This window comes from Macaca mulatta, chromosome 2, assembly GCF_049350105.2.
Source record: "Macaca mulatta isolate MMU2019108-1 chromosome 2, T2T-MMU8v2.0, whole genome shotgun sequence".
NCBI lineage: Eukaryota > Metazoa > Chordata > Mammalia > Primates > Cercopithecidae > Macaca > Macaca mulatta.
This window is the reverse complement of record NC_133407.1, coordinates 95,547,385-95,575,254: the sequence shown is the minus strand read 5'-3', so window position 1 is coordinate 95,575,254 and position 27,870 is coordinate 95,547,385. Positions and strand designations below refer to the sequence as shown.

At 46.9% G+C, this 27,870-nt stretch overlaps 2 protein-coding genes across 14 annotated transcripts in view; one reads left to right on the top strand and one right to left on the bottom strand.

Moving 5' to 3' along the window:
* Nucleotides 1-25,743, bottom strand: part of LOC106996975 (uncharacterized) — a 40,713-nt gene extending 14,970 nt beyond the window's left edge. For 2 of the 10 annotated variants that reach the window (XR_013413676.1, XR_013413677.1), the window contains exon 1: nucleotides 24,999-25,743. Coding sequence is in view for 2 of the 10 variants with exons in the window: in XM_077991748.1 (XP_077847874.1) it covers nucleotides 25,045-25,743 (699 nt within the window). In the remaining 8 variants the exon portion in view is untranslated. Of the gene's footprint in view, nucleotides 1-214; nucleotides 3,196-4,615; nucleotides 4,811-10,531; nucleotides 10,754-23,024; nucleotides 23,262-24,998 lie in introns of those variants that run through there. The other 8 variants (XR_013413679.1, XR_013413680.1, XR_013413678.1 and 5 more) reach the window with 8 other exon arrangements.
* The window catches only part of MCF2L2 (MCF.2 cell line derived transforming sequence-like 2), a 253,443-nt gene continuing 250,962 nt past the window's right edge, over nucleotides 25,390-27,870 (top strand). For all 4 annotated transcript variants that reach the window (XR_013413675.1, XR_013413674.1, XM_028843884.2 and 1 more), the window contains exon 1: nucleotides 25,390-25,911. Coding sequence is in view for 2 of the 4 variants with exons in the window: in XM_028843884.2 (XP_028699717.2) it covers nucleotides 25,836-25,911 (76 nt within the window). In the remaining 2 variants the exon portion in view is untranslated. The remainder of the gene's footprint in view (nucleotides 25,912-27,870) is intronic.

Below are 27,870 nucleotides of genomic sequence, written 5' to 3'. Positions count from 1 at the left end.
TTGTTTCTCAAAATGATCAGCTCAAAGTAATCCTTATGCCAATGAGGCACATTTTGGGGTGACATATTCTGGTTTCCTACAATATGCCAACAGAGGAGAGAAAGTGGAATCATATAAAATGCTGAATTAAAACCAGAGAAGGCAGAAAAAGAATGAAAGACCAAAAAAAAAAAAAAAAAAAGAATATAAGCAACAAATTAAAAAGTTATAGATATGGTGGATATTAACTATATTATCATTTTAAATCTAAATTGTTTAAATACACAATTAAAAGAACAAGACTATTAGAATGGATTAAAGAAAACCCACAAGATCCAACTATATGTTGTCTACAAGAAACCCACTTTAAATATAAAGACATATAGAATAAAAGTAAAGAACTAGACAAAGATAAGCCATGTTGACATTAATCAAAAGAAGGCTGAAGTAGCTATATTAATTTTAGATAAAGCAAACTTCAGAGCAAGTAAAATTATCAGCCATAAAGAGGAGCATTATGTAATGATAAAGGGCTCAATTCTTCACAAAGGCATAACAATCCTTAATGTGTATGTACCTAACATGAGAGTAGTTTTTTTTATTTTCTCCCTTTTCCCACCATTCATCCTCAAGTAGGCCATGGTGTCTGTTCCCCTTTGTGTCCATGCGTTTTCATTGTTTAGCTCCCATTTATAAGTGAGAATATGTGGTATTTGGTTTTCTGTTCCTGTGTTAGTTTGCTCAGGATATGTCCTTCAGCTCCATCCATGTTGCTGCAAAGGACATGATCTCATTCTTTTTTATGGCTGTGTGGTTTTCCATGGTGTGTATGTACCGTATTTTCTTTATCCAGTCTACTATTCATGGGCATTTAGCTTGATTCCATGTCTTTGCTGTTGTGAATAGTGTTGCAATAAACATACAGGGTGCATGTGTCTTTGTGGTAGAATGATTTATATTACTTTGGGCATATACCCAATAATGGGATTATTGTATCAAATGGTAATTCTGATTTAAGTTATATCAGGAATTGCCACACTGCTTTTCACAATGGCTGAACTAATTTACATCCCCACCAGCAGGGTATAAGCATTCCCATTTTCACCTCTTGTTTCCTGGACCCATGAATCCTGTCTATGGGAGAAAGAATATCATATTTTGAATGTTAATTCAGAGCATATGCATATCTTGCCCCAGCCCTACAAGGTATCACCGCCTTGTTGGTGCTATAACTAAGTCTTCAAGAAGCGATTCCACTGTTCTATCAAGCCAGCTGCTCCAGGATGCTGGGGAACAGAAGATCAGTAAATTCTATGATCATGGGTCATTCCACACTTTATTTGCTGTTAAGTGAGCTCCCTGATGAGAAGAAATGCTGTGTGGAATATGATGGCAGTAGATGAGGCATTCTTTAAGTCCATGGATGGTAGTTTTAGCAGAAGCATTGTGTGCATGGAAGGCAGATCTGTATTGAGAGTGCCTATTCCAGAAATCAAAAAATGCTGCTGCCCCTTCCATGATGGAAGTAGAGTCCAATATAATCAACCTGCCACCAGGTAGCTGGCTGATCTCTTCAGGGGATGGAATCTTATCAGTGTTGGTCTCTGCTGCTGGCACATTGGGCACTCTGCCAATTGCAGGTTGGGTGAATGGAGGTTCATGTTGCTCAGCCCATGCATACTTTCTGTCTCTTTCACCATGGCCACTTGGTTCATGAGCCCATTGGGCAATGACAGGAGTGGCTGAGGAAGAGGCTGGCTGATAGCCACAAAACAAGTTATTTACTTGTTATTTACTATTAAATTCCTCCTCTGCTATCACCCTTTTGTGAGCATTCACATGGGACACAAACATCTTCACATTTTTGCCTATTCAGAGAGGTCTATCCATATACCTTTTTCCAAAATTTCCTTGCTTTTTCAATCATGTCCCTTCCAAGTTTCTGACCATTCAGCCAAACCATTGGCTACAGCTCATAAATTGCTATATAATCACATATCTGGACATTTCTCCTTCAAAACAAAGTGAACAACCACGTGCAAAGTTCTGCCCATTGCAGTAGGGGCGATTTCCCTTCACTACTGTCCTTCAAGAATGTCTCAAAAAGGGATGCAGAGCTGCATCTGTTCACTTTCAGATGATGCCTGCATATAGTGCTGCATCTGTAAAGCAGGCCCAAGTTTTCTCTTCCTGTCAGCTGATCATAGGGAACTTCACGTGAGGCCATATGTGCAGGCTGGGAGACAGGAGAGAGTGTAGCAGGGTACAATGAGCATTTGAGCCCTTCTTCTTGTAACTAACCTGTGCCTTCATAGCTCAGACCTGATCACATCTGTATAACTTTCATTTGATGATGGAGTGCTGCTGTTCATACCCAACTGTATGGCTTGGTGGGTCAGATAACACCCAGTTGATGTTGGGCAGCTCAGGTTGCATGGTAACTTGGTTGTCTGTGGTTAGCCATTGAGTCAATAGCATGCCAAAAGTTGTTTCTCAAAACGAGTGTAGTTATTTGCAGAGAGTGGCAGAGCTTTGCTAAAAAAAATCCTATGGGCCTGTGCTGCAATTCACATAGGGGCCTGCTGAAGCCTCCAGACAACATCCCTATCTGTGGCTGACATTTCTAGCACCATTTGGATCTGCTGAATCATGTGGCTCAAGTGGCAGAACAGCTTTCACAGCAGCCTGGACCTGTTGCAGAGCCTTCTCTTATTCTGGGCCCCACTTGAAACTAGCAGCTTTTTAGGTCACTTGGTAAATGAGTTGGAGTAACACACCCAAATGAGGAATATGTTGCTTTCAAAATTCAAAGAGGCCCACTAGGTGTTGTGCCTCTGTTTTGGTTGTGGGCCAGATGCAACAACTTACTCTTTACCTTAGAAGGAATATCTTGGCATGCTGTACACTAAGACCCGTAGAAATTTCACTGGTATAGAAGGTATCCGAATTTTAGTTAAATCTATTTCCCGCCTTCTGACATGCAAATGTCTTCCCAATAAATTTAGGCAAGTTGCTACTTTTTGCTCACTAAGTCTCTTCAGCATAACACCATCAATGTAATAGACCAGCATGATATCTTGAGGAAGAGAAAGACAGTCAGTCCCAGCTACTCGGGAGGCTGAGGCAGGAGAATGGCGTAAACCCGGGAGGCGGAGCTTGTAGTGAGCTGAGATCCGGCCACTGCACTCCAGCCTGGGCGACAAAGCGAGACTCCGTCTCAAAAAAAAAAAAAAAAAAAAAAAAAAGATCACTGTGAGTTAAATAATGATATAGGGCTGGAAAGTCAATGTACCCCTTAGGTAGGAGAGTGAAGAGGTATTGTTGGCCTTGCTAGCTGAAAGCAAACCACTGCTGGTGGTCTTCATTAACAGATATAGAGAAGAAAGCATTTGTCAGATCAATAGCCACACACTGGGTAGTAGACGATGTGTTAGTTTGCTCAAGCAAGGAAACCACATCTGGTACAGCAGCTTGTTGGGAGCAAGCCCCCTAAAATCTGGCCATAAACTGGCCCCAAGACTGGCCATAAACAAAATCTCTGCAGCACTGTAACATGTTCATAATGGCCCTAAAGCCCACACTGGAAGATTGTGGGTTTACGGGAATGAGGGCAAGGAACACCTGGCCCACCCAGGTCAGAAAAACACTTAAAGGCATTCTTAAGCCACAAACAATAGCATGAGCGATTTGTGCCTTAAGGGCGTGTTCCTGCTGCAGTTAACTCGCCCAACCTATTCCTTTAATTCGGCCCATCCCTTCGTTTCCCACAAGGGATACTTTTAGTTAATTGAATATCTATAGAAACAATGCTAATGACTGGTTTGCTGTTAATAAATACATGGGTAAATCACAGTTCAGGGCTCTCAGCTCTGAAGGCTGTGAGATCCCTGATTTCCCACTTCACACTTCTATATTTCTTTCTTTCTTTTTGAGACAGAGTCTCCCTCTGTCGCCCGGGCTGGAGTGCAGTGGTGCGATCTCGGCTCACTGCAAGCTCTGCCTCCCAGGTTCACACCATTCTCCTGCCTCAGCCTCCTGAGTAGCTGGGACTACAGGTGCCCACCACCATGCCTGGATAATTTTTGTATTTTTAGTAAAGATAGGGTTTCACCATGTTAGCCAGGATGGTCTCGATCTCCTGACCTCGTGATCCACCCGCCTTGGCCTCCCAAAGTGCTAGGATTACAGGCGTGAGCCACTGCGCCTGGCCTACACCTCTATATTTCTGTGTGTGTCTTTAATTCCAATAGCGCCGCTGGGTTACGATCTCCCTGACCGAGCTGGTCTCAGCAAGTGGCACCCAACTTGGGGCTTGAATCCAGGTTGAAGGGTCGCCAGAGGGACGATTGGAATGGAAAACTAGCTGGAGGACACCTGAGTACTCTTAAAGCAATCCCCGTGGTGAGTAAGAAGGGGAGCTCGGAAGCATCAGGGTAACAATGGGACAGGTATGGGGTCTGGTTCTGAAAGGAATGAGGCACATCCCCCATATATCTCCCAACTTCCTGAGCCCAGCACAAACACATTCCTCCATATTTCTCTCAAACTTCAGAAAAACACCACCTAGGAAATCCCCGATAAGGACACAGCGGGAACCAATAAAAAATGCTAAATGTGCTGTAACCGAGAGAATTACCTTGTTCCCCTGTAACTTTACATATCCTGTTTACATCGGGCTATAAAAAGCAAGCACTCGCATCGTTCGGGGCCCTCTTGTATGCTGTGGAATGGAGGGACCAAGTTCGAACTTGTAGTAAAGATCCTTGCCGCTTGGCTTTGACTCTGGACTCTGGTGGTCTTCTTTGGGGAACAAACGGTCTGGGCATAACATCTGGGGGCTCGTCCAGGATTCCCCAAGCCCACCAGACCCCTGGTCAAGGGATCTACTAGGATCGATCTACTGATAGGTGAGCCGGCTCGTCTGCGTTTGTCTGTCTGTGTCTGTTCTGAATCTGAATCTGTGACTCGTGAGGTCTGAAACTGGAGCTGGCGCCGTCCTGGCGGATGCGCTATAGGACAGCCAGCGGAGACCGGTGGGAGACGTCCCCTGGCTCTCGTCTGATCTAAATTGCGATCTGGGCTGCCGGAGCGCGATCGCGATCCGAGCAGCTAACTCTGACCCGGGCTACCGGTGCGCGCTTGCAATCTGGGCTGCTGGAGCGCGGTTGCGATCCGAGCAGCTGACTCGGACCCGGGCTTCCGGAGCACTTGTGATCTGTGCTGCCGGAGCGTGGTTGCGACCCGAGCAGCTAACTCTGACCCGGGCTACCGGAGCGCGTTTGCGATCTGTGCTACCGGAGCCGCTTGCGATCTGTGCTACCGGAGCCGCTTACGATCTGTGCTGCCAGAGCGCGGTTGCGACCCAAGCAGCTAACTCTGACCCGGGCTACCGGAGCGCACTTGCGATCTGTGCTTCCGGAGCACTTGTGATCTGTGCTGCCGGAGCGCGGTTGCGACCCGAGCAGCTAACTCTGACCCGGGCTACCGGAGCGTGCTTGCAATCTGTGCTACCGGAGCCGCTTGCGATCTGTGCTGCCGGAGCGCGGTTGCAATCCGAGCAGCTGACTCGGACCCGAGCTTCAGGAGCGCTTGCGATCTGAGCAGCTGATTCTGACCCGGGCTGCCAGAGTGCGCTTGCGACTAGATATTATTAATAAGCCAGATTTCCTTTACAGGGATTCTAACCCATATTCCTTTACAGGAAGAGACTACAAATTAGTACAGGATGGGTAATACCCAGAGCACTCCCCTATCTCTCGTTACAAGTAATTTCAAAGATGTAAGAGCAAGGGGCCATGATCTTAGTTTGAAAATCAGGAAGGGAAAGCTAATTACTCTGTGCCGCTCCGAATGGCCTGCCTTTGATGTGAGGTGGCCACCCGAAGGGACGTTCCGACTTGCTGTCATCACTAGGATAAAGTCCAAGATTTTCCTACCTGGGCGTGCGGGCCACTTAGATCAAATCCCATATATCCTCATATGGCAGGACCTTGTTGAGAACCCGCCTCCTTGGCTGTCCCCTTTCCAATTAGCCCCTGAACCCTGTAAGGCACTGGTTGCTCGACCACTAAAATCCAAGCAACCAACTGCCCCCCCCATCCTGTTCTACCTGATAGCGGGGACCCACTGTTCACAGAACCCCCTCCGTACCCCTCCGGGCCCCAGGCCCCAGCCCCCAGGGCTAAGCTGCGGGAGGGAACAGGCGGACGGGAGGCGGCCGGCACACACGGGCCCGCTGAAAGGAAAAGTAACTTTGAAGGGCCAGGGGGGCGGACGCGAAGGCGCACTTTGCGGGCTAGGCCCCCCCAGCCGCCTGACTCCACGGTGGCTTTACCCCTTTGGGAAATAGGACCCCCAGATGACACGGGAATCCCCAGGCTCTAGTACTGGCCATTCTCTACCAATGATCTGTATAACTGGAAGACCCAGAGTGCTCAGTTTTCAGACAACCCCAAAGATTTACTGGCTTTACTGGATAGTGTTATGTTCACCCACCAGCCCACCTGGGATGATTGTCAGCAGCTCCTCCGAATCTTGTTCACAATGGAGGAGCGAGAGAGAATACAGGTAGAAGCTAGAAAGCTGGTCCCGGGGGACGACGGTCAACCGACTGCCAACCCCGACCTCATAAACGCGACCTTTCCTCTGACCAGGCCGGCGTGGGACTACAACACAGCAGAAGGTAGGGGACGGCTACACCTTTATCGCCAGACTCTAATGGCGAGTCTCCGGGCAGCTGCTCTCAAGCCCACTAATTTGGCTAAAGTATACTCTGTTCTGCAGGGAAAGACAGAGAGCCCAGCTACCTACTTAGAAAGATTAATGGAAGCTTTTAGACAGTACACCCCCATAGACCCAGAGGCTCCAGGAAGTCAGGCAGCTGTTGTAATGTCTTTCGTATGTTGATGACCTCCTGATTGCTGCTGAGACCCAAGAAGCTTGTATTCAAGAGACCAAGAGTCTCTTACAAGCTCTGGAAAATCTAGGCTACCGAGCCTTGGCAAAGAAAAGCTCAAATCTGTAAGCCAGAAGCAACATATCTGGGGTACCTGCTAAAAGGAGGGCAGCGCTGGTTAACAGACGCCCGGAAGCAGACTGTTCTGCAGATCCCCAGGCCACAATCCACCCGACAAGTGAGGGAATTCCTGGGGTCGGCAAGATTTTGTAGACTATGGATACCTGGGTTCGCAGAACTGGCTAAACCCTTGTATCAGGCAACACGGGGGCAGCAGCCATTTAATTGGACAGACGAAGCCGAGTCGGCTTTCCAACAGATCAAAACCGCCCTACTCTCTGCGCCTGCACTGGAACTACCTGATGTCACCAAGCCCTTCCACTTATACGTGGACGAGAGTAAGGGTGTCGCCAAGGCGGTAATAACTCAGAACTTAGGCCCCTGGCGGAGGCCGGTTGCCTACCTGTCAAAGAAGTTAGACCCAGTGGCTGCCGGGTGGCCCCCTTGTCTCCGAATGATTGCGGCCACGGCTCTGATGGTACAAGATGCTGATAGACTTGTCATGGGTCAAGAGTTGCAGGTCGTTACCCCATATGCCATCGAGGGTGTACTCAAACAGCCACCTAATCGATGGATAAGTAATGCCCGGCTCACCCACTACCAAAGACTACTACTAAATCCTCTCAGGATAACTTTCCTGCCCCCAACGACCTTAAACCCTGCCTCGCTGCTGCCCAACCCGGACCTGGACACCCCACTCCATGATTGCACCAAGATACTAGCTCAGGTGCACGGAGTTCGAGAGGACCTGCAGGACCGCCCCCTCCCTAACGCTGACCTCGTCTGGTTCACTGATAGGAGCAGCTTCATGCATCAAGGCCAGAGGTATGCTGGAGTGGCAGTGACTTCAGAGACTGAGGTATTCTTTTCTGGGCGGAACCCCTGCCCCCGGGGACATCGGCCCAGAAGGCCGAACTGATAGCGCTCACCCAAGCTCTTACCTTAGGGGCAGGGAAAAAGCTGACAGTATATACAGACAGCCGATATGCTTTTGCTACGGCGCACATACATGGGGCCATTTACAGGGAGCAAAGGTTACTAACGGCTGAAGGAAAAGAGATAAAAAAAACAAGCAAGAGATCCTAGCCCTGTTAACAGCGCTATGGAAGCCAGAAAAGTTAGCCATTGTGCATTGCCCAGGGCATCAGAAACCAACCACTCCAACTGCTCAAGGCAACTTTCTGGCAGACCAAACTGCAAGATATGTGGCAAAGGCTCCCAGCCAACTCCTTGCACTCCAGCTCCCTGACCCGGGCCCCCGGGACTTGCCATATTTCCCTGATTATTCAGAACAAGATCTCCAGTGGATTGACAAGCTTCCCCTGAAACAGATCCAGAATGGGTGGTGGACTGATACTAATGACCAAACCATCCTACCAGAAAAATTAGGACAACAAGTGTTAGAACACATCCACCGAACCACCCACCTGGGTGCTCGGCGGATGATAGACCTGATCAGACGCTCTAAGCTCAAATTCAGACACACAGCCGAGACGGCCAGCAGCATCGTGACAAGTTGCAAAGTCTGCCAGCTTAACAACGCCTACCCCCAGTCCCAGGCTGCAGTGGGAACAAGGCTTAGGGGAACCAGGCCCGGTATCTACTGGGAAGTAGATTTTACTGAAATAAAGCCAGGAAAGTACGGGTATCGGTACTTACTTGTCTTTGTAGATACTTTTTCAGGGTGGACTGAAGCATTCCCAACCAAAAGAGAAACTGCTCAGGTCGTAGCAAAGAAAATTCTGGAAGATATCCTTCCCAGGTATGCCTTCCCCGTCCAGATAGGGTCAGATAATGGGCCCGCCTTCGTCACTAAGGTAAGTCAGGATTTGGCTTCCATCCTTGGGGCAAATTGGAAACTACATTGCGCTTACAGGCCCCAGAGTTCAGGACAGGTAGAAAGGATGAATCGGACCTTAAAAGAGACCTTAACTAAATTGACTATGGAGACTGGCGCTAATTGGGTGGTCCTTCTCCCCTACGCTCTGTTCTGGGCCTGTAATACCCCTTACAGACTGGGCCTTACCCCCTTACGAAATCATGTATGGCAGACCTCCACCCCTGGTTCCCAGCTTAAAAGATGATCTGCTTGAGTCTGAAACAGAAAATGTCTCTGAATTCTTATTTTCCCTACAAGCCTTGCAGAAAATTCATCAAGAAATCTGGCCCAAGCTGAAGGAACTATATGAGACCGGTCCCCCACCAACACCCCATCCGTACCAGCCGGGAGACTGGGTCCTGGTTAAGCGACACCGACAAGAGACCCTAGAACCCAGGTGGGAGGGACCACTCCAGGTACTCCTGACCACACCCACCGCCCTAAAGGTAGAAGGCATTGCGTCGTGGATCCACTACACCCACGTCAAGCCAGTGGACCCAACCTCCGACCTTCTGGGACCAATCACGGCAGCGGCTAAAGCACCGGCCACGTGGACTGTGGCCCCTATACCTAAACCCCAGTCAGGAGAAGTTTCCCTACTGTTTCTCAGGAACCAATTCCGGCCTCTGCAGCATCACTGCAGTGCCCCCTAATATCACCCTAAGGGCTCCGCCGGGCATACTCTTCTGGTGTAATAGGACATTATCTAAGGACCTATCTAGTCCCTCTGTTACCAACCTACTGTGTCTTCCTGTCCTATTAGTTCCCCGGTCGACTCTACTAACTGCTGGCGAGTTCCTAGGGTACACCGGTAACTGGACTAGTACTGCTATTCACCCAGTCCCTAGACCGAGACCTGCACGAGCCATATTTCTCCCCCGCATTGCAGGAATCTCCCTCACCGCATCCCTCATTGTGGCCGGGATGGCGGGGGGGGAGCCCTAGGTCACACCCTCATAGAAAGCAACAAGTTGTACCAACAATTTGCCGTTGCTATGAAGGAGTCAGCTGAGTCCCTTGCCTCCCTTCAGCGGCAGCTCACGTCCCTAGCCCAGGTAACCTTGCAGAACCGGAGGGCCCTAGACCTACTGACCTACTCACTGCTAAAAAAGGTGGTACATGTATGTTTCTGAAAGAGGACTGTTGTTTCTACATAAATGAATCAGGGCTTGTAGAAGACCGGGTCCAACAGATACGCAAGTTAAGCACTGAAGTAAAAACACGGCAGTTTGCTTCAGCTGCAGACCAACGGTGGAATTCCTCTATGTTTTCTCTGTTAGCCCCCTTCCTTGGACCCCTGCTAAGTCTACTATTTCTGCTAACCGTAGGACCTTGTGTTGTTAACAGAATTTTGCAGTTTGTCAGAGAAAGGTTTGACACCGTTCAGCTCATGGTCCTCAGAGCCCAATACCAACCTGTAAACGCTGATACAGAGTCAGACTTATAAGACCCAAGATTGGCTCTAGAGTTACCTGAAAAGAAGGGGGGAATGAAAGGAATGAGGCACATCCCCCATATGTCTCCCAACTTCCTGAGCCCAGCACACATTCCTCCATATTTCTCTCAAACTTCAGAAAAACACCACCTAGGAAATCCCCGATAAGGACACAGCGGGAACCAATAAAAAATGCTAAATGTGCTGTAACTGAGAGAATTACCTTGTTCCCCTGTAACTTTACATATCCTGTTTACATCGGGCTATAAAAAGCAAGCACTCACATCGTTCGGGGCCCTCTTGTACGCTGTGGAATGGAGGGACCAAGTTCGAACTTGTAGTAAAGATCCTTGCCGCTTGGCTTTGACTCTGGACTCTGGTGGTCTTCTTTGGGGAACAAACGGTCTGGGCATAACAGTTCATTTCACCTTGGAACGTTTTCACACTGATAATGAGGAGGAACAAGAGTATAGCAAAGTAACAGAAGAGGTTACAGAGCATGTTTATTTACCAGCTAAAGCCAGAGCAACAAAGGAAGAAGAGGTTCATCGCTACCCTTCTGCACCCCCTCATTATTATTTTGAAGAAAATGATCCCCCATATCTTTCTTTTCTGGAGGACACTGGGGGAAAAGTAGTTGCCCCGGTGACTGTTCGAGCAGTGCTCGAGCAACTGCTCTTAGTTCTATTCAGGCAGGAATTCAGCAAGCTAGACAAGAGGGTGATTTAGAGGCTAGGCAGTTCCCTGTTATAATACACCCCGCAGATCAACAGGGAAATATTACAGCTACATTTGAGCCTTTTCCTTTTAAATTACTCAAAGAATTAAAACAAGCTATAAATGTGTATGGACCAGGTTCTTCTTTTGTAATGGGACTGTTAAAGAATGTTACTGTTTCCAGTTGGATGATTCCTACTGACTGGGATGCTCTTATTCGAGCTTGTCTAACTCCTGCTCAGTTCTTAGAATTTAAAACTTGGTGGGCAGATGAAGCTTCCATTCAGGCTGCTTGCAATGCCCAGGCCCAACCTCAAATTAATATAACTGCAGACCAACTTTTGGGGGTTGGCGGCTGGGCTGATTCAGATGCACAACTGGTCATGCAGGATGATGCCATAGAACAGGTTAGAGGAGTGTGCATTAGAGCTTGGGAAAAAATATCACTTCAGGTGGGGAACAATACCCTTCCTTTAGTGCTATAAAACAGGGACCAAGGGAACCATACTTTGATTTTATAGCTCGGTTACAGGAGTCTCTTAAAAAGATGATTGCAGATTCAGCTTCTCAGGATATAGTGCTGTTGTTATTAGCTTTTGACCATGCTAATCCTGATTGCCAGGCTGCTCTGCAACCTATTAGAGGGAAAGCACATTTAATCGATTATTTCAAGGCCTGTGATGTATCAGAGGTAATCTGCATAAAGCTACCTTGTTGGTACAGGCAATGGCAGGACTGAGAGTAGATCAAGGAAATACTCCATTTCCTGGAGCTTGTTTTAACTGTGGGAAGCATGGTCATACTCAAAAAGAATGTCAAAAAAATCAGCAAGTCTGGCCACCAGATAGGGGAAAAAAGAAAACTGCTGATCCTGAAATTTGTCCAAAATGTGAAAAAGGAAAACACTGGGCTAGTCAGTGTCATCTAAGTTTGATAAAGATGGGAACCCGATTTAGGGAAACGCCATGAGGGGCCCATCCTGGGCCCTGTTCTAAACCAGAGCATTTCCAGCTCAGGCCATTCCCTCACCCCTGTACGATGTCTATCTCCCACCACAGCTGGTAGTGCCACAGTAGATTTATGCTGCACAAAAGCTGTGAACCTTCTGCTTGGGGAACTCCCCCAAAAGGTCCCAACAGGAGTCTGTGGACCCTTGCCAGCAGGGACAATAGGATTACTTTTAGGAAGGTCTAGTTTGAGTTTAAAAGGGGTACAAATACACACAGGAGTCACTGATTCAGATTACAATGGGGAAATTCAAATTGTTATATCTACTTCCATTCCCTGGAAAGCAGAGCCAGGAGAGTGCATAGCACAGCTCCTGATTGTGCCATATGTAGGAATGGGAAAAAGTGAAATTAAATGAACAGGAGGATTTGGAAGCACAAATAAATAAGGCAAAGCAGCTTATTGGGTAAATCAAATTACTGATAAATGTCCTACCTGTGAAATAACTATTCAAGGAAAGAAATTTAAAGACTTGGTAGATACAGGAGCAGACATTTCAATCATTTCTCTACAGCACTGGCTGTCCACATGGACAATTCAACCTGCTCAATTTAACATAGCTGGAGTTAGTAAAGCCACTGAAGTATATCAAAGTAGTTATATTTTGCATTGTGAGGGGCCCGATGGACAACCTGGGATTATTCAACCAATTGTAACTTCTGTAGCTCTAAATTTATGGGGAAGAGATTTATTACAACAATGGGGAGCACAAGTTCTAATTCCAGAACAATTACATAGCCCTCAAAGTCAACATACAATGCATGATATGGGGTATGTCCCTGGTATGGGACTAGAACAAAATTTGCAAGCTTTGAAAGAACCACTTCAAGCAGAGAAACAAAGTTCCCCCCAAAGATTAGGAAATAATTTTTGATGGTGGCCATTATTAAGCCTCCAGAACCCATACCTTTAAAATGGCCAATTTGGATAGAACAGTGGCCACTAAGTAAAGAAAAACTGGAGGCTTTAGAGAAATTAGTTACTGAACAATTAGAAAATGGGCACATAGCTCCAACATTTTCTACTTGGAATTCTCCAGTTTTTGTAATTAAGAAAAAATCAGGTAAATGGAGAATGTTAACTGACTTAAGAGCCATCAATTCAGTTATACAACCAATGGGGACATTACAGTCAGGATTGTCTTCTCCTGCTATAATTCCAAAAAATTGGCCTTTAATAGTCATAGATTTAAAAGACTGTTTCTTTACTATCCCTTTAGCTGAGTGAGACTGTGAATGGTTTGCATTTACGATTCCTGCAGTAAACAACCTGCAGCCTGCTAAGCGTTATCAATGGAAAGTGTTGCCACAGGGCATGTTAAACAGTCCCACATTTTGCCAGATGTATGTGGGGCAAGCAATTGAACCTACTCGTAAAAAATTTTCACAGTGTTACATTATTCACTATATGGATGATATAATTTGTGCTGCCCCCATTCAAGAAATATTACTCCAATGTTATGATCACTTGCAAAATTCGATTTCTCACGCTGATTTAATTATAGCTCCTGACAAAATTCAGACTACTACTCCTTACTTCTACTTGGGGACCTTGGTAAATGACACTACCATTGTGCCACACAAAGTAACCATATGTAGGGATCAACTGAAAACATCAAATGACTTTCAAAAATTACTAGGGGATATTAATTGGATACAACCTGCTCTAGGTATTCCTACCTATGCCATGAGTAATCTGTTTTCTATCCTTAAAGGAAATCCTAGTCTCACTAGCCCTCAGCAATTAACAAAGGAAGCTGAGGTCGAGTTAGAGCTGATTGAAAAGCAAGTCCACAAAGCTCAGATAAATAGAATAGATGCAAAGAAGACTGTAGATTTACTAATTTTTTCAACTCAGCATTCACCTACTGGTGCTATTGTCTAAGAACAGGACTTAGTAGAGAGGCTTTTTCTTCCACATACTAATTCATGGACTCGAACTCCTTATTTAGATCAAATCGCTACTATGATAGGGATTGAGAGAACTTGGATTGTTAAATTACATGGATATGATCCTGGAAAAATTATTGTCCCTTTCAAGAAGGCACAAATACAGCAAGCTTTTATAAATAGTCTTACTTGGCAAACCCATTTAGCTGACTTTATGGGTATTCTCGATAATCATTTTCCTAAAATGAAGCTGTTTCAGTTTTTGAAATTAATTAATTGGATTCTCCCTAAAATAACTAAATTTAAACCAATTGAAGGTGCTGAGAATGTTTTTACAGATGGGTCTAATAATGGTAAAGCTTCTTATTTTGGCTCAAAAAGTAAAGTTTTCCAGATGTCCTATACTTCAGCTCAAAAAGCAGAACTTGTAATTGAGGTATTGACTGCTTTTGATATGCCTATTAATGTGATTTCTGATTCTTCATACGTGGTTCATTCCACACAGTTAATTGAAAATGCTCAGTTATTATTTCATACAGATAAACAACTGATGACTTTATTTACCCAATTGCAAACAGCAGTAGAATGCATCCTTTTTACATCATTAGAGCTCAATTCAGTTATACAACCAAAAACCAAAAGTCTTTTCCAGGACCTTTGACTGAAGGGAATCAAATGGCTGATCGCCTAGTTGCTACTGCAATATCTAATGCTAGACACTTTCACAATTTAACCCATGTTAATGCCTCTGGTCTCAATTGCAGATACAACATTACCTGGAAAGAAGCTAAAGCTATTATCCAGCGATGCCCAACTTGCCAAATGGTACATTCCTCATCTTTCACAGGAGGAGTTAATCCTCGAGGACTGGAACCTAACTCTATTTGGCAAATGGAGTCACATATGTTCCCTCGTTTGGGAGACTAGCTTATGTACATGTATGTGTGGATACCTTTTCTCACTTTGTCTGGGCTATATGCCAAACAGGAAAGGCTTCTGCCTGTGTTAAATGTCACCTTTTGCAGTGTTTTGCGGTGATGGGCATTCCAGCTTCTATTAAAACAGATAATGCCCCAGGCTATACTAGCCAAGCTCTAGCTGCCTTTTTCTCTATGTGGAATATTAAACACATTACTGGTATCCCATACAATTCTCAAGGACAAGCCATAGTGGAAAGAATGAATCTCTCCCTAAAACAGCAGTTGCAAAAGCAGAAGGGAGACAGAGAATGTGGAACCCCACAGATGCAACTGAACCTAGCATTATTAACTTTAAATTTTTTGAGCCTGTCCAAAGGTCAGATGTTATCAGCAGCTGAATAGCATCTACAGAAACCAGCTGCAAAGACAGAAACAGAGAAACTGATTTGGTGGAGAAATCCAATAATAAAAAGTTGGGAAATAGGTAAAATAATAACTTGGTGTAGAGGTTATGCTTTTATTTCTCCAGGCCAAAATCAACAGCCAATTTGGATACCATCAAGGCACCTGAAACCTTATCATGAGCCAGATGCGAAGGAAGAGACCCCGGGAGGATCCTGAGGACTCCCCGGTTGCAGCCATGTCGAGACTGATGCTGAGGAGGACCCCAACTGTCATGTGCAACACCCATAGAACACAGCCACCCACCTGGGGACAGATCAAGAAGCTATCACAGATGGCTGAAGAAAACCTGAGGAAAGTGGGATAACCAGTCACAATGAATAATTTAATGGTAGCTATGATAATGGTTATCACCACTGCCGTGAGTATTCCTTCAATAAGCACTGGTAATAATGCCTGGATGCAATCACTCTATGACACAGTTACACATGCTTTCTGATCTTGGTATTTACCATAATAAATCTGCTCCTATAATTGAGGCATACTGCCCTCAAAAACCTATTTGTAAACAGGATTGGACCCAGTCAGAAAAAATGAATGTACTTGTTTGAAAGATTGCTTTGCAGAACAGGCAGAGGTGCTGCACAATGATTCCATGATTCCTATGGAATCATTATTAATTGGTCCCTTAAGGGGATGTTTAGCTTGAATTGCACCTCTCAGTCTGTGTGCCATGGTCATACTATGCTCAGCTGATCTGAACAAAATGGTCAGATGGTAGATATATTAAGAAGTATGGCAAAAGTTCCTATTATCTGGAACCATGGCAGTATAGTGGCACTTCAACCTCAAATGATATGGCCTGCTCTAGGAGCTTAATGTAAGGATTTGTGGAAACTATTAAATGCTCTTAATAAGATCAAAATTCGGGAAAGAATAAAAAAGCATCTAGAAGGACACTCTACAAACTTGTTTTTGGATGCAGCAAAATTAAAAGAACAAATATTTAAAGCATCCCAGGCACACCTGACCTTAATACCAGGAACTGTAGTGCTTAAAGGAACTGCAGACAAATTAGCAGCTAGTAACCCATTAAAATGAATAAAAACACTTGGAAACTCTGTGATTTCAATGATGACTGTGCTTTTAATCTATGTTGTTTGTCTTTGTATAGTCTGCAGATGCGGATCCCAACTCCTATGAGAAGTAGCTCACCATGACAAAGCTGCCCTTGCTTTTATCTCTTTGCAAATCAGAGAAGGGGGACATGTTGGGAGCAAGTCCCCAAATCTGGTCATAAACTGGCCCCAAGACTGGCCATAAACAAAATCTCTGCAGCACTGTAATATGCTCATAATGGCCCTAACGCCTGCACCGGAAGGTTGTGGGTTTATGGGAATGAGGGCAAGGAATACCTGGCCCACCCAGGGCAGAAAACTGCTTAAAGGCATTCTTAAGCCACAAACAATAGCATGAGCGATGTCTGCCTTAAGGACGTGTTCCTGCTGCAGTTAACTAGCCCAATCTATTCCTCTAATTTGGCCCATCCCTTCGTTTCCCATAAGGGAATCTTTTAGTTAATTGAATATCTATAGAAACAATGCTAATGACTGGTTTGCTCTTAATAATTACGTGGGTAAATCTCTCTTTGGGGCTGTCAGCTCTGAAGGCTGTGAGACTCCTGATTTCCCACTTCACATCTCTATATTTCTGTGTCTGTGTCTTTAATTCCTCTAGTGCCACTGGGTTAGGGTCTCCCCAGCCGAGCTGGTCTTGGCAGCAGCTGCAATTGGAATCATAATCTGGTTAAGCTTCTGATAATCCACTGTCATTCTCTAAGATCCATCTGTCTTCTGCACAGACCAGATAGGCAAGTTGATGGGGCATATGGTGGGAAACACCACCCCTGCATCTTTCAAGTTCTTAATGGTGGCTCCAAGCTCTGCAGGAATACTGCATTCCTCCAGGGATGCAATATTACTTTTGGATGCAATATTACTGCATTCCTCCAGGGATGCAATATTACTTCTATTTCCCTAAGTAGAAGCAATTCCAGTGGCTTCCACTTGACCTTTCCACCATAACGGCCTTCACTTCACAGGTTAGGAAACATATATGAGGATTCTGCCAGCTGCTGAGTGTATCTATTCCAATTATACATTCTGGAACTGGGGAAGTAACCACAGGATGGGGTCAGAGGCCCCATTGGGCCTGCTGTAGGACATACTTGAGTTAAAACTCTTAGTCTATTTGGGCTGCTGTAACAAGATACCTTAGACTTGGTGGCTTATAAACAACAGAAATTTATTCTTACACTTCTGGAGGCTGGGAAATACAAGATCAGGGTGCCAGCACGGCCAGGTTTTGGCAAAGGCCCTCTTCCAGGTTGCAAAATGCCAACTTCTCACTGTGTCCTCATGTGGCAGAGGGGGAAACCATGCTCCCCTCAGGCCTCTTTTATAAAGGCACTAATCCCATTCATGAGGGTTCTACCATTATGAACTAATCATACCCCAAAGCCTCCACCTCCTAATACTATCACTTTGGGGGTTATGATTTCAACATATGACACAAACATTCAGACTATAGCAAACTTCAGTGATCACCCGATCTCCATTAGCCCCTATTCTGACTAGTGGGCCACAATGATGTTTTTGGTGTCCTGGGATTAGTGTCAGTTCAGAGTCCTATAATCCCCCAAAGTCTCATTATTTCCTGTTCCCTAATGTACAGCTACCTGAGTAAAATGCCACACATCCTTTGGGGAAGGCTGGGAGAAAGATTAACAGTACAAAAAATTTTGGTTGATATGGGGTTCTTTCCAAAAGGGCACTCAATTTTATCTTAATTCAAGGGGTTCTGGGACTGTAAACTGGCTCAAATCCTGGAATTGAATGAGGGGTTGTGACTCTCCATTTTATGATTCAAGTTAGACTTTTGTTCACTTGACCTAGAAACCTTTCTGCCGATACAAATCAAATAAGAATTTAGTAGGCCTCCTGTCTATTCCACTTTTGGAAAGATCATGATCAACCAGCAAATGCTGAGGTCTGCAAGAGTCAGACTATTTCAGTTCCTGCTTTGACTTTGCTGTCCCTTGTGGTAATCACATTCACCTCACCTTTGATGATTGAGTGCTTCCACTTAGTCCCTGCCACCCTGAGATCCAATTACTCCTATTACATTGAAGTTTCCCAATTCAGTGACTGTAGTTACCACTGTAAGGCCTGGCCCACAGCAAAGAAAGATCACAGAGCTCTAAGAATGCCAGGGCTCCCCTCAGACATTTCTTTTTTTTTTTTTTTTTTTTTTTTTTTTTGAGACGGAGTCTCGCTCTGTCGCCCAGGCTGGAGTGCAGTGGCCGGATCTCAGCTCACTGCAAGCTCCGCCTCCCGGGTTCACGCCATTCTCCTGCCTCAGCCTCCGGAGTAGCTGGGACTACAGGCGCCCGCCACCTCGCCCGGCTAGTTTTTTGTATTTTTAGTAGAGACGGGGTTTCACCATGTTAGCCAGGATGGTCTCGATCTCCTGACCTTGTGATCCGCCCGTCTCGGCCTCCCAAAGTGCTGGGATTACAGGCTTGAGCCACCGCGCCCGGCTCCCTCAGACATTTCTTACGGTTGTGATGAAAAGGGTATGTACCCTGCCAAGGTGGGTGAGTAGGTCTTAAATGACGAATCTGCTCTAACAATCCAATTTCCCTAAGCCTTTGAATCCCTTCCTCTACATGAAACCAAGGCAGGTCAGGGATTCATAACTCATTTTGGAATTAGGATTTCAACATATAAACATATGTTGAATGCATGAGCCACCTTTCTGTCCATGCATCAGTCAACTAACCAAATAGACTGTTAGAATCCCTTCTAACTCTAAGCTGCATTGTTAAAGGCAGAATCTCTGCTTTGTGGGTCCATATCAATAAATTCAGCCTGATCCAGCTTTATGTTCTTTATGTCAATATCTCATGCCCTTAATATTCATTTCCACATATGTTCCCCAGATTTCTGTCTGTATAAATTAGAAAACTCAAGTAATTCTTTTGTAATATACCCGTGCATGGGGCATACTTTGTAACTCGCCTGCTGGGTGAGTTACAGGGGGCCTGCTGGGACTTGAGTCTAGTTATAGGTCTAGAAGCAAAGAAGGGTGGTATGGGTGGATCCTGAAGAGAATCAGCGTTGTTTTGCAAAGGCAACTGACCCAGGGGATGCCATCACAGTTTCCTCTGGGAATGCAGGGTTAATCCCTCAGATGGCACTGAGGAGGATACTTCTACTGGCAAATAAGACTCCTAAGAATTTAGGGGCAAAATGTCCTCAGCATTTACACACACAAAATGTGTGTTGTAATTCAGTCACTTGTGGGATAAGACAAAACCACACAGGGAAACACATGGGAAGAGACAGTGGCAGTGTAGAGGTAGAGGTAGATGTGCTGCCCCACGCCCCCATGTATGCACATGCATGCACACATGCACCCCTATGCTAGGGTGGCAGGTTGATTTCAGAAAACAAAAAGATGGCAGTGGAATGACTGTTAGGATGGTGTGAGTTCAAGTAACATGTCACTTCTTCTTCTTTTTTCTTTTTTTCAAGATGGAGTTTTGCTCTTGTTGTCCAGGCTAGAGTGCAAAGGTGCTATCTCGGCTCATCGCAACCTCTGCCTCCCAGGTTCAAGCGATTCTCCTGCCTCAACCTCCCAAGTAGCTGGGATTACAGGCATGTGCCACCATGCCTGGCTAATTTTGTATTTTTAGTAGAGTCAGGGTTTCTCCATGTTGGTCAGGCTGGTCTTGAACTCCTGATCTCAGGTGATCCGCCCAACTCGGCCTCCCAAAATGCTGTGATTACAGGTGTGAGCCACTGTGCCCGGTGTCATGTCACTTCTTAGGTTCGTCTATTCAATCAGCTGTGGAGTAAGTGGGATCTTTTCCAATGCCACTTTTCATTCTCTGGCACAAACTGGGTGTCCAGCAATTCAATTCAAATCTGATTTTAACTATCTGGCGTTAGAATAGACACCACAGGTTAAGAGCACAGTCCCATAAGACTGCCCCTCAATTCAGACACCAATTACAAATCCCCAGCCTTCCATACTTCTGGTTGGCTATAAATTGAGAGTTTCCCTGACTTCCTCCTGAGGTTTGATAATTTGCTAGAATGACTCACAGAACTCAGGGAAGTGCTTTACTTATTGTTACCAGTTTACTGTAAGGGATACAACTCAGGAAAAGCCAAGCGGAAGAGGTGCATAGGGCAAAGTATGGGAGGTGGTGGTCTGCAAAGCTTCCATGCCCTCTCCAGGTGTACCATCCTCCCAGCACTTGATGTGTCCACCAATCCAGAAGCTCTGACACAATCATTTAGGGATTTTTTTTTTTTTTTTTTTTTTTTTTTTGGAGACAGTCTCATTTTGTCACACAGGCTGTAGGGCAGTGATGTGATCTTGGATCACTGCAGCCTCAGCCTCCTGGGCTCAAGGGATCCTCCCTCCTCAGCCCTCCAAGTAGTTGGAACCACAGGCATGTGCCACCATGCCTGGCTAATTTTTTGATTTTTTTGTAAAGATTGGGTTTCATCATGTTGCCCAGGCTGGTCTCGAATTCCTGAGCTCAAGCAATCTGCCTTCCTTGGCTTTCCAAATTGCTGTGATTTATAGGTGTGAGCCACCATGCCCGGCTTCATTTGGGGATTTTTATGGAGGCTCTGCTCTGTAAGCACGATTGATTAAATCATTGGTTGGTCGTTAACTCAATCTGCAGCATTTTCCCCCTTCCTAGAGGTTGAGGGATAAGGCTGAGAGTTTCAACCTTCTAACCAAGGCTTGGTCTTTCTGGTGAACAGGCTGTGTTCTGAAACTATCTAGGGGTCTGCTAAGAGTCTCTTCATTAGAACAAAAGACACTCCTATCACACTACTATTCATGAAATTCCAAGAAGCTTAGGAGCTCTATGCCAGGACCTTGGGGCAAAGACCAAATCTCTTTCTAATGGCACAATCATACTAAGATGTGCAATCTAAGAATTTTAAAGAGCTCTCATCCAGGCCAGTGGTGCTCAAAGGGTAATCCCAGGACTAGTACCGTCAGTTTTCCTGGGGACTTGTTAGAAATGCAGATTCTTGGGTACCAATCCAGACTACTAAACCAGAATCCTGGAGGTAGGGCCCAGAAATTTGTGTTTTTATAAAAATTACTTCTATTCCCAGGTGATGCTGCTAAAGTTTGGGAACCACAGATGTAGATGAAACTGGTGGCCTCCTTGGTACCCCAGGAATGTCCACCCTCACCTGTAGCACCAGGAGCTGAGGAGGCTGTAGTGCCAGCCACTGCTCTCCAAGGTAGGTCCTTTGTCTGTCTTTCCTTTGCCAGAAGTTGCACTGACAGTTCACCCATAGAGAGGTGCAATCTACAGTGACTTGGAGCTTGAGCAATTATTATTATTATTTTTTGAGATGGAGTTTCACTCTTGTTGCCCAGGCTGGAGTGCAGTGGCGTCATCTCAGCTCACCGCAACCTCTGCTTCCTGGGTCCAAGTGATTGTCCTGCCTCAGCCTTCTGAGTAGCTAGAATTACAGGCATGCGCCACCACAGTCGGGTAATTTTGTATTTTTAGTAGAGACAGGGTTTCTCCATGTTGGTCAGGCTGGTCTCGAACTCCTGACCTCAGGTGATCCTCCCACCTCAGCCTCCCAAAGTGCTGGGATTACAGGTGTGGGCCACCATGTCTGACCAGCTTGAGCAGGTCTTTACTGAAGGGAGAGAATGGTCTAGGTTTTGACTACACAGTTTGGTCCTTTACAATGGCATCTGCAAAATGAGGCTAAAGCCTTTAGAGTGCTGTTGCGAGGCCTCAAAGGTGTTTGCAAAATGTCTAACATCATACTAGACACAGAACAGTCACTTGCTATGTGGTGGTGGTAGTTGTACCTGACACTGCCTATCACAACCATAGCAGATGTTCAGTAGATGTGAGTGATTGTTAATTGGTTCACTGGAGAAGGAAGCAGGCTTTTCTAGCTTGTTTCTCTGATTTTGCCAGCCAAGATGTCTTAGTCTGTTTTGTGCTGCCGTAACAGAAAACCAAGGACTGGGCAATTTAAAATGAACAGAAATTGCTTTGGCTTATGGTTTTGGAGGCTGGGAAGTCTAAGATCGAGGGGCTGTATCTGGTGAAAGCCTTCATGCGGCATCATAACATGGTGGAAGGCATCACATGGGTGATGAGATGCCTCTTTGTGCTGTGGTTTCAATGTGTTCTCCAAAGTTCATGCATTGGAAACTCGATCCTCAATGCAACAGCACTGAGAAAGAAGACCTTCAAGAGGTGATTAGTTCATGAGGGCTTTGTCCTCATTAATGAACACAAGGAGGCATAATATAAGAGATCATAATTAGGAAGGAGAAAAACAGGCAGGGAAGGTGGGAGGGTGGGAAGAAAGAAGACAGAAAGGATGTCAATGTTCATGAGAACAATGGAGACAATGACCATTTTCTTGGAAGAACAAGGAGGTATGAGATATTGAACACTATATGGTCATTATTTCTTCTTCTTTCTTCTTCTTCTTCTTCTTCTTCTTCTTCTTCCTTCTTCCTTCTTCCTTCTTCCTCTTCCTCTTCCTCTTCTTTTCTTTGAGATGGAATCCCACACTGTCACCTGGGCTGTAGTGCAGTGGCACTATCTCAGTTCACTGCAACCTCCGCCTCCCAGGTTCAAGCGATTCTCCTGCCTCAGCCTCCCAAGTAGCTGGGATTACAGGTGCCCACCAATGCACCCGGTTGATTTTTGTTATTTTTAGTAGAGATGGGGTTTCACCATGTTTGCCAGGCTGGTTTCGAACTCCTAATCTCAGGTAATCCACCCACCTCAGCCTCCCAAAGTGCTGGGATTACAGGTGTGAGACAACGCAGCCGGCCGATCATTTCTTCTTAATTCCAGTTATAGGATTTCAGAGCTGGAAAAGGGAACTTGGAGATCACAGAGCCACTTCCTTACTGCCCAAGGGAAGCAGTGAAGGCCCTGAGAGAGCAAGTGTCAGAGACAAGAGCAAAATTAGTTTCTGAGAATAGGCGCTGCCTGCTACATCTCACCATAACTGGAGCTCATTTATCTCCATGGAAACCTTTGAGGACTGTGAAAGTACCAAAGATGTGGGCAGCACTCTGAGTGTGATTTATTTCCTTTCTATCTCTTTTCTTTTTCTTCTCATTCTTAATCATAAGCTTCTCCTCCCTCCTTTTCCTCTCCTCCATTCCTTCTCTTCTTCCTTTTCATGATTCTCACCCATAAGGACCCGGCCTAAACTGGGAAGTTGAGGTTATTGGATCTTCAAAGTGGCTCTGACGCTCCCAGTCCAACATACCCTACATCATTGTGTTCTTTACAAAGCATTGGTTTCCGCTGACCAAAACTCACAATTGGCTCTGACTGGGCACCAGGGTTCTGACTACTATCAGTAGGAAACATCTCATTTGGTTCCTTGAAAACACTTGTGACCCCTGAATAGCCAGAAACCACCGTGGAAACATAATTCAAAAGCTGCCTCCCTCCTGTGGATCTTTAACTTTTTTTTTTTTAGATGGAGTCTCATTCTGTTGCCCAGGCTGGAGTGCAATGGCACGGTCTTGGCTCACTGCAACCTCCACCTTCCAGGTTCAAGCAATTTTCCTGCTGCAGCCTCCCCAGTAGCTGGGATTACAGGCGCGTGACACCATACCCGGCTAATTTTTGTATTTTCAGTAGAGACGAGGTTTCGCTATGTCGGCCAGGCTGGTCTTGAACGCCTGACCTTGTGATCTGCTCACCTCGGCCTCCCAAAGTGCTGGGATTACAGGCGTGGGCCACTATGCCCGGACTTTTAACCCTTTTTTTAATCTCTTGCAAAAGGTGGTTGTGAAAATGGTTGCTCTGTGGCCGGGCATGATCACTCGAGCCCAGGAGTTTGAGACCAGCCTGGGCAACATGGTGAAACTCCATCTCTAAAAACGAAAAAAAAAAAAAAAGAAAAAAGAAAAAGAAAATCCTTGCTCTGTTTTGCAGGCAGCGTGCAAAGTGCCAAACTTCACAGCGGGAAGAACCTCCTCTCTCCAAATCTCATGACACAGGTGAACTAACGTCGCTTCTCAACTACAGCCCACAATTGCTAGAGAGAGCATTAAAAATACCCTCCGCCCCCTGGGATGGGGGACTACTCCTAGAATTTGGATCCAGGGTGTTTGCGGCTTGGCTTTTTACACATCGAAGAGGAAAGAGATGGCTGAGAACATCCTCATGGGTGGTCCCGCCACGCCACCGGCTGAGTATTCAGGGACTGCCGCTGTAGAAAGGATTGGGGGACAACCTGACCGAATTCGCATTTGCTCAGGTGTTTCCATGGCGCTCTGCTGAACTGGGGTTAGTCTTTTGCTGCCAGTCAGAAAGTGTCTGGGCCCAACTAGGGAAACCACGGGATAATGGGCTGATGGGGAGGAGGACCGGCATGGAAGATGTGCCACAGCCTCTCCAGAACGTAGCACTGGCGCGCCTGACTGGTGACAGACGGAGCAGTGGCAAGGGCGCAGCTGCACCAAGGAAAAAGCCCACACAGGGGGTGAGCGCGCCCATGCGTGCCCAGTCATGTTGGAGCGCAGCCCAGGCGCTGGGCTTCCAGTGCAGGTGTGGCCAGCGGAGGCCAAGAACTGCGTGGAACAACCTCAAGGGGGGAAAACACACGCCAGCCGCCCCCCGGGTCAGGTGGGGCAAGCAGCGGCGCCTCACCCAGCCTCCCGCTCCGGGTCCTGCCGGATGGCGGCATCTCTTCGGGTCAGCCCCCTTCTCTCCGCTGCTCCTCCGCAGACACCGCGCCGGGAAGAAGGAGGGGCGGAGACCAAGCCGGCGCGCGTCTGGTGATCCCGACCCCGGTGCGGCTGGAGCGCCTCAGTCGCTGTCTCCCTGCCCCACGGTTCCGAGTAGGGACCGTGAGTCGCCCCCACTCCAGGGGCTGGAGCGCGGGCTCCCAGCAGGGAAAGGGGCGCAGCGTTCCCGACCCCCAAACAAGCGGCGCTTGGGCGCGTGCGCGCCTCCCCGAGAGCCCCGGGCGCCGCCTACGGGCGGGAAGAGGTGGGCTCCGGGGAGTGGGGAGTGGGGCGTGGGGCGTGGGGCGTGGGGCGGGCGGCGCAGAGGAGCCGCAGCCACCTGCCGCCTCCCCTGCACCCGGCGAAGCATCCCTCACCTCACAGTCCCTGGAGGCGGCGCCGGAAACCCGGCGGCCGGGACCGCGATTCTGGAAGCCCTTGCCCTCGCCCAGCCGGAGGAGCCGGGACGCGGTTCTGGCGAGACTGGCAACTTGCTTCCTTTTGCAGAGCGGCCGCTCCCCTCTCGGTCCAGCTGCGACGCTGGGAAAGCGCCAGACTTGGTCTGTCACAGGAGCCCCCGCGAGACGTGGCGAGGGAGAGCTGGCAGCGGCTGCGAGGGACTCTCGATCCTTGACTGGAGAGCCAGGAAGAGGGCGAGGGCAGAGCATCCTCGGGAGGAGATGCCTTTAAAAAATCATCCACAGCAGCGGTAGAAACAGTTTTGTTTGGCTTTATTTATACGGAGTGGTTTTTCAGTGAAATGCTGTCTTGCTTAAAAGAAGAGATGCCCCCCCAGGAGCTCACCCGGCGACTGGCCACAGTGATCACTCATGTCGGTAAACAAAGCTTTAATTTTTCCTGCGTTTTATTAATGGCGGGTGGGGATGGTCTCTGGGCTTAGTCTGACTCCCGGCCTCACCCGGGGCAGCGCGCTCCCTGGGGGCTTGCCCGGCGTCTGGGCCTCGCTGCTCTGGGTCCTGCCTGCGGTGCCCAGCCGGGGGCATCCCTGGGGCGCGCCGCTGGGGGGGGTCGGGGGGCCGAGGCTGGTGCCTTCACCAGGTGGTTGCCATGTCCGTTGAGCTCCAAACCGAGGGCTGCTGAGCTGTTACCATCCGTTAGCTGCTTCTGACGGGAGTGGGGTGGGTGGGAAGTTATGTTCTGGTTCTGGGGATAGTGAGGAAGGAGAGGGCATAAGAGGAACGAATGCCAGTATTTTTCAGCAGAAATGACTGCCACGCCACTGAAGGCTTGTTTATAAGAAAGTGCAGGGAGAGGCAGGTTAGATGGGAGCGCCCCTGCGCAGCCCGGCCCCTAAGCCTGTTACTGTGCTGCCTGGAGGCGTCAGCACACCCCTGATGATCCCCACGAGAAACCTCTGCAAGCCAAGGAGACTGAGCAATATTAATCCTCTTCCCTGAGTTGAAAAGAGGAGCAAAACATTCATTGCTTACTCCTGAAATAAGGTTCGTGATGGAACGTCAGGCCCCACAGACTAAGGGAAAGAGGACATTGAGACAGTTCCCAGTTTTATCTCAGCACTTTCTTCCCCTAGGTCTTCCCTGGACCTCCCTCAATAAAGACACACATTCAGGTTCAGAACCTTTGGATGTGGGCTACTGGAATTATCGGGATCATTTTCTGTTGCTGACTGCACTTGGAGGTCCTCCCATGAATGCAAATCAGCTTTTATTGATAAAGCCAGGAACTATTTGCCTTCGTTTTCTACACATTTGTGAAAGCTGCTTTCTTGGTACTTGCATGTTAAATATTGCCTCAATTAGTCCAATGTGTTTGCTGTAATAATCATGCACATCTCAAATGATACACTTGTGAGGACAGACTTTGTAAAGATGATTTATATGGGAAGGCCCAGTTTTCATAATTCAGGTTTAGAAAAGAGTTTCTGGTGCCAAATGTGGGCACTGAACTTTTAAGACAAGAGATCGGTAGGATCCTACCAGGTAAGGTTGAATGTGAAATATTGCTGAAGGCAGTGTGAAATAAGAGGAAAAAGAACTTGTAATGAAACAGAATTTGGAATCTGAAATATGATGAAAGCTGAAATGATTGTGCTAAAACCCAGCGCAGGCATGAAGTTGTGGTATAGAGAAAGAGCAGTGGGCTGGGGGTATGACTGTCTGGATTTGAATCCTTCCCTGGACAAGTCATTTAACCTCAGGTTGAAAAACAGGAATTTTTTTTTTTTTTTTTTTTTTTTTTTTTTTTTTTCAGATGGAGTCTGGCTCTGTCGCCCAGGCTGGAGTGCAGTGGCCGGATCTCAGCTCACTGCAAGCTCCGCCTCCCGGGTTTACGCCATTCTTCCGCCTCAGCCTCCCGAGTAGCTGGGACTACAGGCGCCCGCCACCTCGCCCGGCTAGTTTTTTTGTATTTTTTAGTAAAGACGGGGTTTCACCGTGTTCGCCAGGATGGTCTCGATCTCCTGACCTCGTGATCCGCCCGTCTCGGCCTCCCAAAGTGCTGGGATTACAGGCTTGAGCCACCGCGCCCGGCCCGAAATTTTAATAATACTTTCCCACTCAGCTCAAAGGCTATTTGTGAAGATAAGTAAGATAATGTGGGTAGAAATACTGTGTACACTGTGATTATACAGACATTCCAGTTATTGGACATATCCCTGGTCCCTCTGTCACGCCACTAGAGATCTTTGGTAGGTTACTGGGCCTGTCTCAGGGCGAAGCCTCCCATCTGTTAAACAAGAGGGATGACCTGGTTGATTTTAACTGTCCCTCCTATTTCTCTGGAGCAGGCTGTTCTTGAAATCTGGCAGGCAGTAT